This window comes from Schistocerca cancellata, chromosome 1 (assembly GCF_023864275.1).
Source record: "Schistocerca cancellata isolate TAMUIC-IGC-003103 chromosome 1, iqSchCanc2.1, whole genome shotgun sequence".
Classification (NCBI taxonomy): Eukaryota; Metazoa; Arthropoda; class Insecta; order Orthoptera; family Acrididae; genus Schistocerca; species Schistocerca cancellata.
The window spans coordinates 987,306,888-987,321,173 of record NC_064626.1 but is presented as its reverse complement, the minus strand read 5'-3'; the positions used below and the strand labels follow the sequence as shown (position 1 = coordinate 987,321,173).

General features: G+C 40.5%; 1 protein-coding gene across 2 annotated transcripts in view; it reads left to right on the top strand.

The window, feature by feature from the left end:
- The window catches only part of LOC126088557 (protein zer-1 homolog), a 160,343-nt gene extending 146,599 nt beyond the window's left edge, over positions 1–13,744 (top strand). For both annotated transcript variants that reach the window (XM_049906753.1, XM_049906744.1), the window contains exon 12: positions 11,782–13,744. In XM_049906753.1, coding sequence (XP_049762710.1) covers positions 11,782–11,957 — 176 coding nt within the window. In that variant the 3' untranslated portion in view covers positions 11,958–13,744. The remainder of the gene's footprint in view (positions 1–11,781) is intronic.
- Positions 13,745–14,286: the final 542 nt, after the last annotated feature.

Here is a 14,286-nt window from a genome sequence, read left to right as displayed (position 1 = left end):
TGATGAGTTCAGGAGGTTCTACTCAAAGTCTTGTGGGATCTCAGTGACCTCACACAAAGAGCACATGAGAGGACAGAAATATTATTCGCTCATGTCACATACCTCGATTCAGGAAATGGGCTTGTTTGTAGTGAGACAAGAATCCACAGCAGCCATGTAACAACATCAGGAGCACTGCAGACATAAGCACTACAACTACTGTTGTTGCTCCCCTTGCCACTGTAGCCGAAAGGTGTGCCCAATGACAATATTAGACACTGTAATGTCTGCTGAGATGAATCTTGGTTCTGTGTATTGCATTACAATAGATCTACCCATCAGTGGAGCCTTTGAGGAGAACGAACGTTGCCAGATTGCATTTGTCATCATCATGCAACCTCACCATTGGGTTTGATAATATGGAATGTCATTGGGCGTACATCATGATCACCTCTGCATCACCCAGCCAATAATTTGACAACAACTGTTCAATTTGATGTGTTAAGGCCAGTGACTGTGGCCTAATTTCGAGGTCTCCATCTAAAGATAATACAAGATGCAAGCTGCCAGTGTTGATCCTGCCTATTTCAGTGCAGAGGATGTTTGGCTGTTGCCCTGCACAGTTCATTCTACATATCAGTCAGCCATTAAAAACATCTGATCGTGGGTTGCCGAGAGACAGACACATGACGTCTTGCATGTGACTTTGATTGGTGAGCTCTGGCAGTTGAAGCAATACAGAATGACATTACCGTGTATGTCGTCAAAGCTCAGTTCGACTTGATGACTGGCGGGTGAGATCTGTTGTTGATGCCAGAAGTGGCAGCTCTGTGCAGCAAATATTCATATCTCAAAATCACCTGCAAGTTTAATAATGTTTCCCTCATCCTATTTATACACACAAGAAGTTAAATTTATTACTTGCTATCTTTTCCTGGTGGTGCTATTTCAATGGCCAGCATTGTATTTATTAATAATCTATCCACCTTTCATTAGGTCTTCATCTTGGGTGTCTCTTATCTCTTGTAATCTAGCAAAGAATTTCTTCAACAATGTAGGAAAAGACAGATTGTTACTTACCATAAAGAAGACACGTCAAGTTGCAGACAGGCACAATTCAAAGATACTTACATAATGCTTTTGGCCACAGCTTTTATCAGTGAAAGACATACACATGCACCATTCACACACACACAAAAGCAAGCACATTTCATGCACACACAATCACCAACTCTGGCATCTCGGGCATTTCAGCCCAAGATAAGTTTCCATTGTTTGAAAGAATTTCTTCAGTTCAACTTCTGTCCATTTCTATGTCTATGTATCTTATCCACCTTCATGTCATTTTCATTAAGGTCATAATTAAGTCTTCTACTCCAGTTTGTTCCCTGTGCAGTCTGTTTGTTTTCCTTGCCTTTGACGAAGGTAGTCAGTAGCCTGGAAGGCAGTAATGTGTGTGTGAATTAATAGTTCTTTGTTTTTGAAACTAGTAAGAAATTTTGGAGTCCCATCAGATAACCAATTTTGAAAAAAAATTGTAGTATAATTGTTAGAATTAATGACAGTAATGATAATGGATGGAACTTACTTCACAAATAGAGAAACATATAAATTTTGTCGAAGTGCTAAGCTATGTGGGAGGGAGTGAGGACAGAAAAGAGGTCATTAAAGTGTGTTGTATCTTGGAATAACCAACAGATGTTCACATCTTTGCATTAATTGATTAATTTTCATTTCTGCATCTCTCTGTTTCATGTGTAGTGGATCAGACAGCATGATACCATACGTGAGAGAGTGAACCACTTACTAAAATATTAATTTGTACTTTATTTTTTATGTAATATATTATTAACTGGTGTTGCGTAGGTAGGAGAGTGTGTTATATTCCGTTATTGACTTTGCTGGAAGGAGCTTTTTATTTCCCTTCTCTGTTTAGACATAGACATTGTGGGGCTAAACACATCAAAAGGAAAATTCTCTTGAGAGAAAAATAAAAAATGATGAGTCAGTTTCTGGCCACTGATAACCTTCAAAAGGGGGAAATATTTAGTATTGCTTCTGTACACAATAAAGTATGTGTCAGTACCATAGCTTTCAGAACTGTTAGAATCCAGAGTAGCTATGAAATTGCAATGTGCACGCGCATGCACACACACACACACACACACACACACACACACACACACACACACACACACACTCTCTCTCTCTCTCTCTCTCTCTCTCGCTCTCTCTCTCTCTCTCTCTCTCTCTCTCTCTCTCTCTCTCTCTTTCTTCCATCAGTTCATGCTGCCTGACAGCCTTCTTTGCAGGGTTCAAAATGGTTCAAATGGCTCTGAGCACTATGGGACTCAACATCTTAGGTCATAAGTCCCCTAGAACTTAGAACTAATTAAACCTAACTAACCTAAGGACACCACACACACCCATGCCCACGGCAGGATTCGAACCTGCGACCGTAGCAGTCCCGCGGTTCCGGACTGCAGCGCCAGAACCGCACGGCCACCGCGGCCGGCCTTCTTTGCAGGGGCTTCCCTCTGACAACCATGCCTCCATCCTTGCTACCCTCCCTATTCTCCTTTCCCTTCTTCCCTTTCTTTCCCCTCTCTCCTCCCTGATGAAGGAACATTTGTTCCGAACGCTAGGAACGTAAATTTTCGGCTCTGTTTTTTGTGTATCTATCGGCTGTACTGAGCTGAGGTAAGTACTGGCCAGCCCCTCTATCTCTTTGTTAGTATTTGTTTCACATCTTTATATGAGATTTTCCATTAATCATTTAGATCACCTATATGGTCCACATCCTTCATTGTTTTGTCCCTTTTGTTAGCTATCACTTACGTCTGTCATCTTAACACATTCTCTTCTTCAGTGTTTTATATATACATAAATAAATATTTTCGTCACCAACTGTGCTAGTTTCATCTTCCTCCTATTATCTTGTTCCGTTTATAGTCCTCTTCTCTTTTTTTATTTATTGATTTATTTATTCAACATTCCATAGTTTTAACGTTCGTTATTCGCTGTTTTCCAGCCAACAATCACTGCCAACAATTTCTTCCACACCTACCAGTATCATCCATTTCTGTCGATTTCTTGTTGCTGGCGATATTTTTGTGCCATTGGGTATCTTTCTCTGCCACAGGAAAATTTTTTTGGGACATTTCTGCGCCACCCGTGAACTTTTTTCCGGCACGCGCGATCTCTTTTGCAGCACGCGCGATCTCTTTTGCAGCACGCGCGATCTCTTTTGCAGCATGCGCGATCTTTTTTTCGCCACTCGCTATCTCTGTTTTTGAGCAATGTGTGTTCTTTTCCCCTGATCTGGACATACTTGCTTGGTCTGGTCAACTTTTTCCGTATTTTTCTTATTTAGTGGTCTTCCTTTGGTATTGAACATTACCAACACAATTTCTTTCTTTCTCGTCCTTCCCTCCGCGTTTTATTCCTTCTTACGATTACTATTTCAACTTAAGTTATTTAATTTCCCTACCCACCAGTTACCCACTATGTACCCTAATCCTATACCACATTATTTACATTCATTCCGGAAACATGCATTCACCGTAGCCAAACTGCAATCCCACATACTTTTCCTCCGGTCCTGCTTAACCTTTGGAATTACACCTAAAGGGCTTACCTTAAAAGTTCCCATCTCTGGGTGCAATTCCTCCTTCCACCAGCCTCTCCTGGACTTCCAGAACCTTCAATCCTTAGCCCTTACCCAACTTGTCCTGAATCTCTACACTACTTCATGTAACCACCACTGCCAACAGCTCCTATCTCTCTTCAAAGTCCTCCACCACTCAAACCCTTGCTTGGAGAACACACTCAGGAACATCATCCTAGAAGCCAGCTGCAAACTTGAGTTCCATGCCACACACCATCTGAAAAAACTATCCACAGTGCTAGTGCAACACCTAAGAAGTGGGGTCCCTCTCCCTATCCCTCACAAACACCAACCACAACAGAACCTTCAACAAACCCCCCCTCATAGCCAACAAACCTAGCCTAGCCACCCTATTCAATCTCCCCATCCCAGCACATACCCCACACAAACCAAATCTCAACTATAACCACAGTCAAATGCCACATATCACCAGTCCCAATTCAGTCCTAAACCTCTCATCCAGATCCCTCTCTCCTTCAGAGACATCTGTTCTATCAAAAGGCTTAACCTTTAACCCCACGCCTAAATTCAACCACACTGCCCTGGTTAAAGATCTCCTCTCATTCACCCGGAACCTCAACTGGAAATATCACTTCACTACCCAAACACAGCCCCCAAATACTAGACCCAGTGTTGAACCCTGTCTAGAACAGTTCCGACTGCCTTCTCAAAGGGATCCTCCTCCCATCCCCCAAAACCATCCCTTACAGACATTTCAGGAATTCCTCACATCCAGTGTTACCTCCCAGTCCTTCTTGAAGAACATCCCGACAACCCCCAACATCACCCCAGCTGAATCCCGTGCCATTAAGGAGCTGAAAATAGACCGCTCTATTGTCATCCTCCCGGCGGATAAAGGCTCCACAACTGTCGTACTTGACCGTGTGGAGTATGTGGCAGAAGGACTGTGTCAACTCTCCGACACCTCAACCTACAAAGCTGTTACCCAGGATCCCATTCCCTCCATCCAGACTGAGCTGCAGAAAATCCTAAAAATCCAAGGCCCCTCACAAGGCCTCACAACGGCTTCCATAGGCTTACTCACTCGACCTGAGCCACGTACCCCTACCTTCTACCTATTACCCAAAATCCACAAAGAGAACCATCCTGGCCGTCCCATTGTAGCAGGCTTCAAAGCCCCAACCGAACGTATCTCAGCTCTGGTAGACCAGCACCTCCAACCTATCACCCGCAGACTCCCATCCTATATCAAAGACACAAACCACTTCCTAGAACGCCTCAAATCCATTCCCACTCCTCTCCCACCTGAAACTTTTCTTGTCACCATAGATGCTACATCCCTTTACACAAACATCCCACATACCCATGGTCTCTCTGCCCTTGAGCACTACCTCTCCCAACGCCCACCCGAAGATCTTCCAAAAACCTCGTTCCTTATCACACTTACCAACTTCATCCTCACCCATAATTACTTCACTTTTGAAGGCCAGACCTACAAACAAATCAGGGGAACGGCCATGGGAACCAGGATGGCTCCGTCCTATGCCAACCTCTTCATGGGCCACATGGAGGAGGCTTTCCTGAAGACCCAACAGCTGCTTCCCATGGCCTGGTATAGGTTTATAGATGACATCTTTGTGGTCTGGACTCATGGTGAAGAAACACTCCTTAATTTCCTCCATAACCTCAACTCCTTTTCGAATCTGAATTTCACCTGGTCCTTCTCCAAAACCCAAGCCATCTTCCTGGATGTTGACCTTCATCTTGTTGAAGCTCACATCCACACCTCTGTCCATATCAAACCCACAAACAAACAACAGTACCTTCACTTTGATAGCTGCCATCCATTCCACATCAAACGCTCCCTTCCCTACAGCCTAGGTATTCGTGGCAAACGTATCTGCTCCAGTGACAAATCCCTCAACAATTACACCAATAACCTGACCAGTGCTTTCCTCTCCCGCAACTATCCTGCAGACCTTGTCCACAAACAGATCTCCTGAGCAATACATTCCTCCCCGTCCAACAACAATGTTCCTACCCCCAGACCACACAGAAGCATCCCCCTTGTCACCCAATATTATCCTGGCCTCAAAAACATCAACAAATTACTCTGCCAGGGATATGACTTTCTCAAGTCAACCCCTGAAATGAGATCATCCCTTGACAAAATTCTCCCCACACCACCCAGATTTGCCTTTCGTTGCCCCCCTAACCTCCGTAACATCCTTGTTAAGCCCTACAATATTCCCAGACTACCTTCTCTACCCAGCGGTTCCTACCCCTGTAACTGACCCCGCTGCAAAACCTGCTCCATGCATCCTCCCACAACCACCTACTCCAGCCCCGCTACTGGTAAAACATACACAATTCAAGGCAGCGCCACATGTGAAACTACACATGTCATTTATCAACTGACATGCCTGCACTGCACAGCCTTTTACATCGGTATGACAACAACTAAACTGGCTGAGCGCATGAACGGACACAGACGAACTGTCCGCCTAGGAGATGCCCAATACCCAGTAGCGGAGCATGCCCTCCAGTATAATTCTAGGGACCTAGGAACCTGCTACACCGTATATGTCATTTGGCTTCTCCCACCCAACACCAGTCCCTCTGAACTGCGGAGATGGGAACTTGCACTCCAACACATCCTTTCATCCCGCCATCCCCCTGGACTGAACCTACGTTAAACAACCTCACTCCCATTTACTCTTCAGTCTTCTCCTCTTTCCCTTTCCTCTTTAGCCATTCATGCATCTTTTCATCATACATAGTTGTGTTTATCTTTATACTATATACCTCTTTACTTAAGAAAAAAAAGGGCTTCCCTCTGACAACTATGCCTCCATCCTTGCTACCCTCCCTATTTTCCTTTCCCTGTCGCTTCATAACCTGGGTTGTGAGTAACTGAATCTCCTTTTCCTTTTTCCCTTTCTTTCCCCTCTCTCCTCCCTGATGAAGGAACATTTGTTCCAAAAGCTAGGAACGTAAATTTTCGGTTCTGTTTTTTGTGTACCTATCGGCTGTACTGAGCTGAGGTAAGTACTGGCCAGCCCCTCTATCTCTTTGTTAGTATTTGTTTCTTAAGGTATTGATCCTTCTCTGCACTATGAAACTTCCCTTGAGCCCCCATCAGCTCTGCTGGGTTATAATGACAGCATTGTGACAGTAATCTAGTGACAGAATCCCTTTGCTGCTTTGCAGCTTTATCTTTCTCATATATTCAGTACACATGCTTGTGGGCAAAGACAAGAATTGGAAATTCTGCTCTGGTGTGTGATCAGCTACAAGGCAATACCATAGAGGACAGTCACACAATGATATCTGCATTTATGGTATTGATAGTAGGAGTTTTGTTGTGTTGCCCCGACTGGATTCTCATATTGTCCATGGCAACAACTGAACCCACAAGAGATAAGGCATCAGAATTCTTAATCTCTGATGCCTGAAAAAAATCAGATTTGTTAACTGGAACTTTTAGTCCACCATACCCTCACGTATTTTCCAGAACATTTGCCTTGCATGATTTTGATTTTTGTAGTTTCATATGTAATATATTCTGGATGTGCCAGTTTTTATCATCTCTTGCAGTTTTCTTAAAGACACAGCTACATCACTATGTTCCAAGTGTAATTTCCTCTCATCATCTGTTTGCTGATATTTGAAACTCATGTCTTTCAGTAGCCTCAATATGGTCCTTTTGCTTCCATTAAAATTGTCGGATTCTTTCATAGGCAAAACCCATTTTTCCGTTGTTGATATTTGTTTTAGTTTAAAAGCTGAATGCTATTGGCCACAAAATTTTTTTTCCAAAATCATCTAGGTCACCTGTTCCTCAGTTGCAGTTGTGTCACTATCTTGTGACTTTAAAACAACTGAGCCCCAGGCATGAATAGATATGTTAGCTGTAGTGTTGCATATATTTTATTTTATAGATTCTGGAAAATGGTCATAGGTGAAACTCATCACTTATTAAAGAGTGCTTTTAACAAGAACCCACAGTGTTGCATAATATCATTTGTAAAGTTTATCAAAACTGGGTAACACATCAACAGAAAGGATGACATGTGATTGACGTAGTCACAAAGTTCACCTCAGCTTGCTTCTGCTCATCGACCTTGAGCCATCTTTGTTCATGTTTTGAACTGTGGTGCCTTCCTTAAGGGGGAGTGAGGGGTAGGTTGGGAAGATTAAAAAGAGCAACAGCTCCCTCCGACTCAGTGATGAGATTTGGTGTGGACAAAGGGAGACAAAGATCGTTTCTCTCCACTCTCTTGCAACAGCTGGGTCCATCTCATCTTGGGATCTGACAGACCTGACTTCCTTTTTGACCTTGTCCAACTCCTCTCTCTCCTCACTGAAGAAGGAATTAAAAGGTCTGAAAGCTATGACCGTGCTGTGTACATTTCTGTGTATCTACTGTCAGTACTAAATATTTTGCCTCCTGGAAGTAAGTTCTGGCTATAAATTCTCAAAAACTTTGTAGTGCTGTTCATTCAACATACAAATGTTTTGGCCTTGTGCTAAGGAGCAAAAGAGAGGCTCACTAAATTATTTTGTTTTATTTAAGGGTATGTGGGGGAGGGGTGGGGGTGCAGTGTTTGCCTAGGTATTGCAATATATTGAGTGTTATCACGAAAATAAAACAGCAGAAAGCAGACTATGAGCATACCATCACAAGATTGTAATTAGGGGCTGATATTTGAAACTCGTGTCTTTCAGTAGCCTCAATATGGTCCTTTTGCTTCCATTAAAATTGTCGGATTCTTTCATAGGCAAAACCCATTTTTCCGTTGTTGATATTTGTTTCATGACTAGAGAAGGCAACCTGCAATGTAACTGAATGTGTGTGGTACCTGTTTGTCTTTGAATATATTAAATAAGTCAGAATGGTTCCCCCAGGACAGTACTGATCCAAAAGTTTGCATATGGGAAAGGATTTTGCACTGTGCACTCATCTGTCTCAAGTTCTCATTGTGAAGTAACATACATACTCTTACTATCATACTTGCATCCATACTCTCCATCTGTTGTTGTTGTGGTGGTCTTCAGTCCTGAGACTGGTTTGATGCAGCTCTCCATGCTACTCTATCCTGTGCAAGCTTCTTCATCTCCCAGTACCTACTGCAACCTACATCCTTCTGAATCTGTTTAGTGTATTCATCTCTTGGTCTCCCTCTATGATTTTTACCCTCCAAGCTTCCCTCCAATACTAAATTGGTGATCCCTTGATACCTCAGAACATATCCTACCAACCGATCCCTTCTTCTAGTCAAGTTGTGCCACAAACTTCTCTTCTCCCCAATCCTATTCAATACCTCCTCATTAGTTACGTGATCTACCCACCTAATCTTCAACATTCTTCTGTAGCACCACATTTCGAAAGCTTCTATTCTCTTCTTGTCCAAACTATTTATCATCCATGTTTCACTTCCATACATGGATACACTCCATACAAATACTTTTAGAAACGACTTCCTGACACTTAAATCTATACTCGATGTTAAAAAATTACTCTTCTTCAGAAACGGTTTCCTTGCCATTGTCAGTCTACGTTTTATATTGTCTCTACTTCGACCAATTATCCTCGTTTTGCTTTTGTTGATGTTCATCTTATATCCTGCTTTCAAGACACTATCCATTCTGTTCAACTGCTCTTCCAAGTCCTTTGCTGTCTCTGACAGAATTACAATGTCATCGGCGAACCTCAAAGTTTTTATTTCTTCTCCATGGATTTTAATACCTACTCCGAATTTTTCTTTTGTTTCCTTCACTGCCTGCTCAATATAGAGATTGAATAACATCGGGGAGAGGCTACAACCCTGTCTCACTCCCTTCCCAACCACTGCTTCCCTTTCATGTCCCTCGACTCTTATAACTGCGATCTGGTTTCTATACAAATTGTAAATAGCCTTTCACTCCCTGTATTTTACCCCTGCCACCTTCAGAATTTGAAAGAGAGTATTCCAGTCAGCATTGTCAAAAGCTTTCTCTAAGTCTACAAATGCTAGAAACGTAGGTTTGCCTTTCCTTAATCTAGCTTCTAAGATAAGTCGTAGGGTCAGTATTGCCTCACGTGTTCCAGTATTTCTACAGAATCCAAACTGATCTTCCTCAAGGTCGGCTTCTATCAGTTTTTCCATTCATCTGTAAAGAATTCGCGTTAGTATTTTGCATACGTGACTTATTAAACTGATTGTTCGATAATTTTCACATCTGTCAGCACCTGCTTTCTTTGGGATTGGAATTATTATATTCTTCTTGAAGTCTGAGGGTATTTCGCCTGTCTCATACATCTTGCTCACCAGATGGTAGGGTTTTGTTAGGACTGGCTCTCCCAAGGCCGTCAGTAGTTGTAATGGAATGTTGTCTTCTCCCGGGGCCTTGTTTCGACTCAGGTCTTTCAGTGCTCTGTCAAACTCTTCACGCAGTATCATATCTCCCATTTCATCATCATCTACATCCTCTTCCATTTCCATAATATTGTCCTCAAGTACGTCGCCCTTGTATAGACCCTCTATATACTCCTTCCACCTTTCTGCTTTCCCTTCTTTTCTTAGAACTGGGTTTCCTTCTGAGCTCCTGATATTCATGCAAGTGGTTTTCTTTTCTCCAAAGGTCTCTCTAATTTTCCTGTAGGAAGTATCTATCTTACCCCTAGTGAGATAAGCCGCTACATCTTTACATTTGTCATCTAGCCATCCCTGCTTAGCCATTTTGCAATTCCTGTCGATCTCATTTTTGAGACGTTTGTACTCCTTTTTGACTGCTTCATTTACTGCATTTTTATATTTTCTCCTTTCATCAATTAAATTCAATATTTCTTCTGTTACCCAAGGATTTCTACTAGCCCTCATCTTTTTACCTTCTTGATCCTCTGCTGCCTTCACTACTTCATCTCTCAAAGCTACCCATTCTTCTTCTACTGTATTTCTTTCCCCCATTCCTGTCAGTTTTTCCTTTATGCTCTGCCTGAAACTCTGTACAACCTCTGGTTTAGTCAGTTTATCCAAGTCCCATCTCCTTAAAGTCCCACCTTTTTGCAGTTTCTTCAGTTTTAATCTACAGTTCATAACCAATAGATTGTGGTCAGAGTCCACATCTGCCCCTGAAAATGTTTTACAATTTAAAACCTGGTTCTTAAATCTCTGTCTTACCATTATATAATCTATCTGAAACCTGTCAGTATCTCTAGGCTTCTTCCATGTATTCAACCTCCTTTTATGATTCTTAAACCAAGTGTTAGCTATGATTAAGTTGTGCTCTGTGAAAAATTCTACCAGGCAGCTTCCTCTTTAATTTCTTACCCCCAATCCATATTCACCTACTATGTTTCCTTCTCTCACTTTTCCTACTGACGAATTCCAGTCACCCATGACTATTAAATTTTCATGTCCCTTCACGATCTGAATAATTTCTTTTATTTCATCATACATTTCATCAATTTCTTCGTCATCTGCAGAGCTAGTTGGCATATAAACTTGTACTACTTTAGTAGGCGTAGGCTTTGTGTCTATCTTGGCCACAATAATGCATTCACTATGCTGTTTGTGGTAGCTTACCCGCTCTCCTATTTTGTTATTCAGTATTAAACCTGCTCCTGCATTACCCCTATTTGATTTTGTATTTATAGCCCTGTATTCGCCTGAACAAAAGTCTTGTTCCTCCTGCCACCAAACTTCACTAATTCCTACTATATCTAACTTTAACCTACCCATTTCCCTTTTTAAATTTTCTAACCTACCTGCTCGATTAAGGGATCTGACATTCCACGCTCCGATCCGTAGAACGCCAGTTTTCTTTCTTCTGATAACGATGTCCTCTTGAGTAGTCCCCGCCCGGAGATCCGAATGGGGGACTATTTTACCTCCGGAATATTTTACCCAAGAGGACCCCATCATCATTTAACCATACAGTAAAGCTGCGTGCCCTCTCCATCTAAACACATCATATAGTTGAAAGTGGCCTTCAAGCATCTCTCTATGCTTTCAATTTGACCTTCATGTAATGAAAGGGTTCCTATGATTCAAATCATTGCAGTAAAAATTGACAACATTTTGTTCTTGATGATTCTGCTGTATAGCCATACTTAATCTTTTTTCTGCTGGTATTTTTCATTGTCTAGTCCCATTTTACATTTCCATGATGATTATTTGTAATTTTTTCAGCGGACAAGTATTGCTCACTGGTTGAAGCTGAAGGTGGATTAACTCTTCTTGAAGAAATAATTCATCATGAGAATCCATACCCTCGCATCAAAGAACTTGCAACAATGGTGATAACACAGTGTAGACAAAAAAAAGAACATGAGTTAATTGAAACGAATTGTGCTTGTGAGAATTAACTTGGCAACAAAAAAGTTAATCATAAAATTCAGTTGAGTACTGAAATTTGTTATAAAATTGTGAATATTTGTATAAATTGTAAAATACCTAAATAAATTGAAGAATGTTTTTCATACATTTGTAACTTAAGAATTTACAAATCTCTTGTAAATTTCCTGTTCTTCATTTTCCATGTTTTGTGTGTTACAGTTGATTATTTATTTTTGTAACATTGTATACTTGTTTAATTGTATATAATTTTGCGATTGTTTCAGCCGTAATATTGTTTGAAATGTAAAATTGCTAGCTCACTTGAAGTTGCACTACTGATAGACTAAGCAATTGCATGTACCTTGATATGATCGTCTTTTGGGCCTTGCAGAATGAAACAACACATTTTAAACATGATACAGATTATGATCCTTTTTAAATATATGGAAGTCAGCCATGTTTGTTTGTGCTTGAAATCAGTAGTGGAATCAGTCTTGTTTAACATTTTGAAACTTTTTTTTAAATTTTCGGTCTAACAATGATGGCTCTTTGATGCTATATATTTACATGTAAAAAATAAGTTGGCCATGTCTGTAGCTGATATTGCAGAAATGTTCTTAAGGCTCTATTTAACTTAAGTATTACCAGGAAAGGCAAAGAAAAATGTAAATGGCAGTAGAGATAGAGAAATGTGTCTTAGTCACCAACAGAAGAAATTGTATAATCACCCTCCTGAAGTTGAAATATTTTTTTAATGTAATGATGATAAAATATTCATTCTTGAGAAATCCATAAGGACACAGGACGAAAGGCAAGGGGGGGAAAGAAGGGCAGTCATGTAAAATATAATTGGTGGCAGTTACCGCAGTCACTGAAATGCCAGATACAGTGCAGTGTATAGAAGCTGACAGTAAAATTTGATAGGGGATGGGAAATTAAAAGAAAATGATTTGATTAGCACATTGTAAAGGAAACAGGCAAATGTTGTTTTGCATCTTTAATGAAAAAAGTGGACTGAAAAGAAAATATATAGATGAAACTCTAATCTAAACACTATGAAGACTGAAAGAAACTGATGTGAAAGCAAATATTGGATAGACAGTGTCCACATCTTGAACTGTGAAGGATTATTTCTAGTGAGGGTTATGAGATGAAGAGGCATGTACTCAGGTTCAAGCCATACTGCTGTATGCAGTTTTAACCTTACCAGTTCTTTGAATTTAGACGCTTTTATTGCAGTAATTTTGAAATATGTCAGATTATAGAAATTTAAACACTATTTGAAAAATATATGTACTTCACAAAGTGCAAAGTCATCAGCACTATCAAGAATTCAGTTTCTGACATTTAATTATTTCTTGTGGTATATTTTTTAAAGAAAAAACATCATATGTATACTACAATTACTATCAAGAAACTAATTTTTTACATATCCATTAGTTCGTTTGTTTGGAATATTTCTTATACATTTTTTGAAGGTATGCCTAAAGAATACTGTGAATGATAGTGTTCAGCATGTACAAAAATTAAAATTCAGTATAATTCGAAAAAGCAAATTAGACAAAAGAGATATCTTGGTTACTGCACATAGTAGATTGGGACTCATTTAAAGTGCAGTCATAAAAGCAGAAATGAATTGGTTTGCAAAATATTCAGTTTGATAATCTTCAAGTTTCTTTGTTTGTAACTTCAAATATCAATGAAAAATATAAATTGTTAATTGAGGAAGTTTACCCATTACTCATTACAATTTCTGGAGAATGGCAAGGCAACCCTAACCTTACCCCTTCCTACTCTCCCTCTCTCCCTCTCCCCCACTCCCAAGTTCTTCCTCCCTCCCTCCCTCCCTCCCTCCCTCCCTCCCTCCCTCCCTCCCTCTCCTTCTCCACTGCCCCTCTCCTGCAAATAAAAAGTTCCCTCTTTTTTAAAGGATTCACTTTCACAATTTTGTACTCTTGAGTGTCTGTCAATTTTAATTACGTGTACTATTATCAGTACATGTGGAAAAATTACTTTCTTTTAGTTGTGCCTATTTTAAAAGATGTTTTCTCTGTACTTTTTATGTTTAAATATTATGCCAGCTGTTTTGCACTATGTGGATTGGTGTTTGAGGTTACCATAACCCCTTCACGTAACTGTGTTGTAATTTGACACTGGCAGCTAGTGCCCCCCACCCCCGCTCCTTTTCCTGTCTTATATGGGTATACAAGTGGTAACCATTGTGTTAAAATTTCAAGCAAATCATACTTTTGTGTTTGGATTGAGTTGAGATATGGGCTAACTGTAAGCTTCTGTAATACTGTTTCTCTTGTTTTTTTTAGTAATGATCTGGATTGTTTTAACCTGTATGTAAATAAC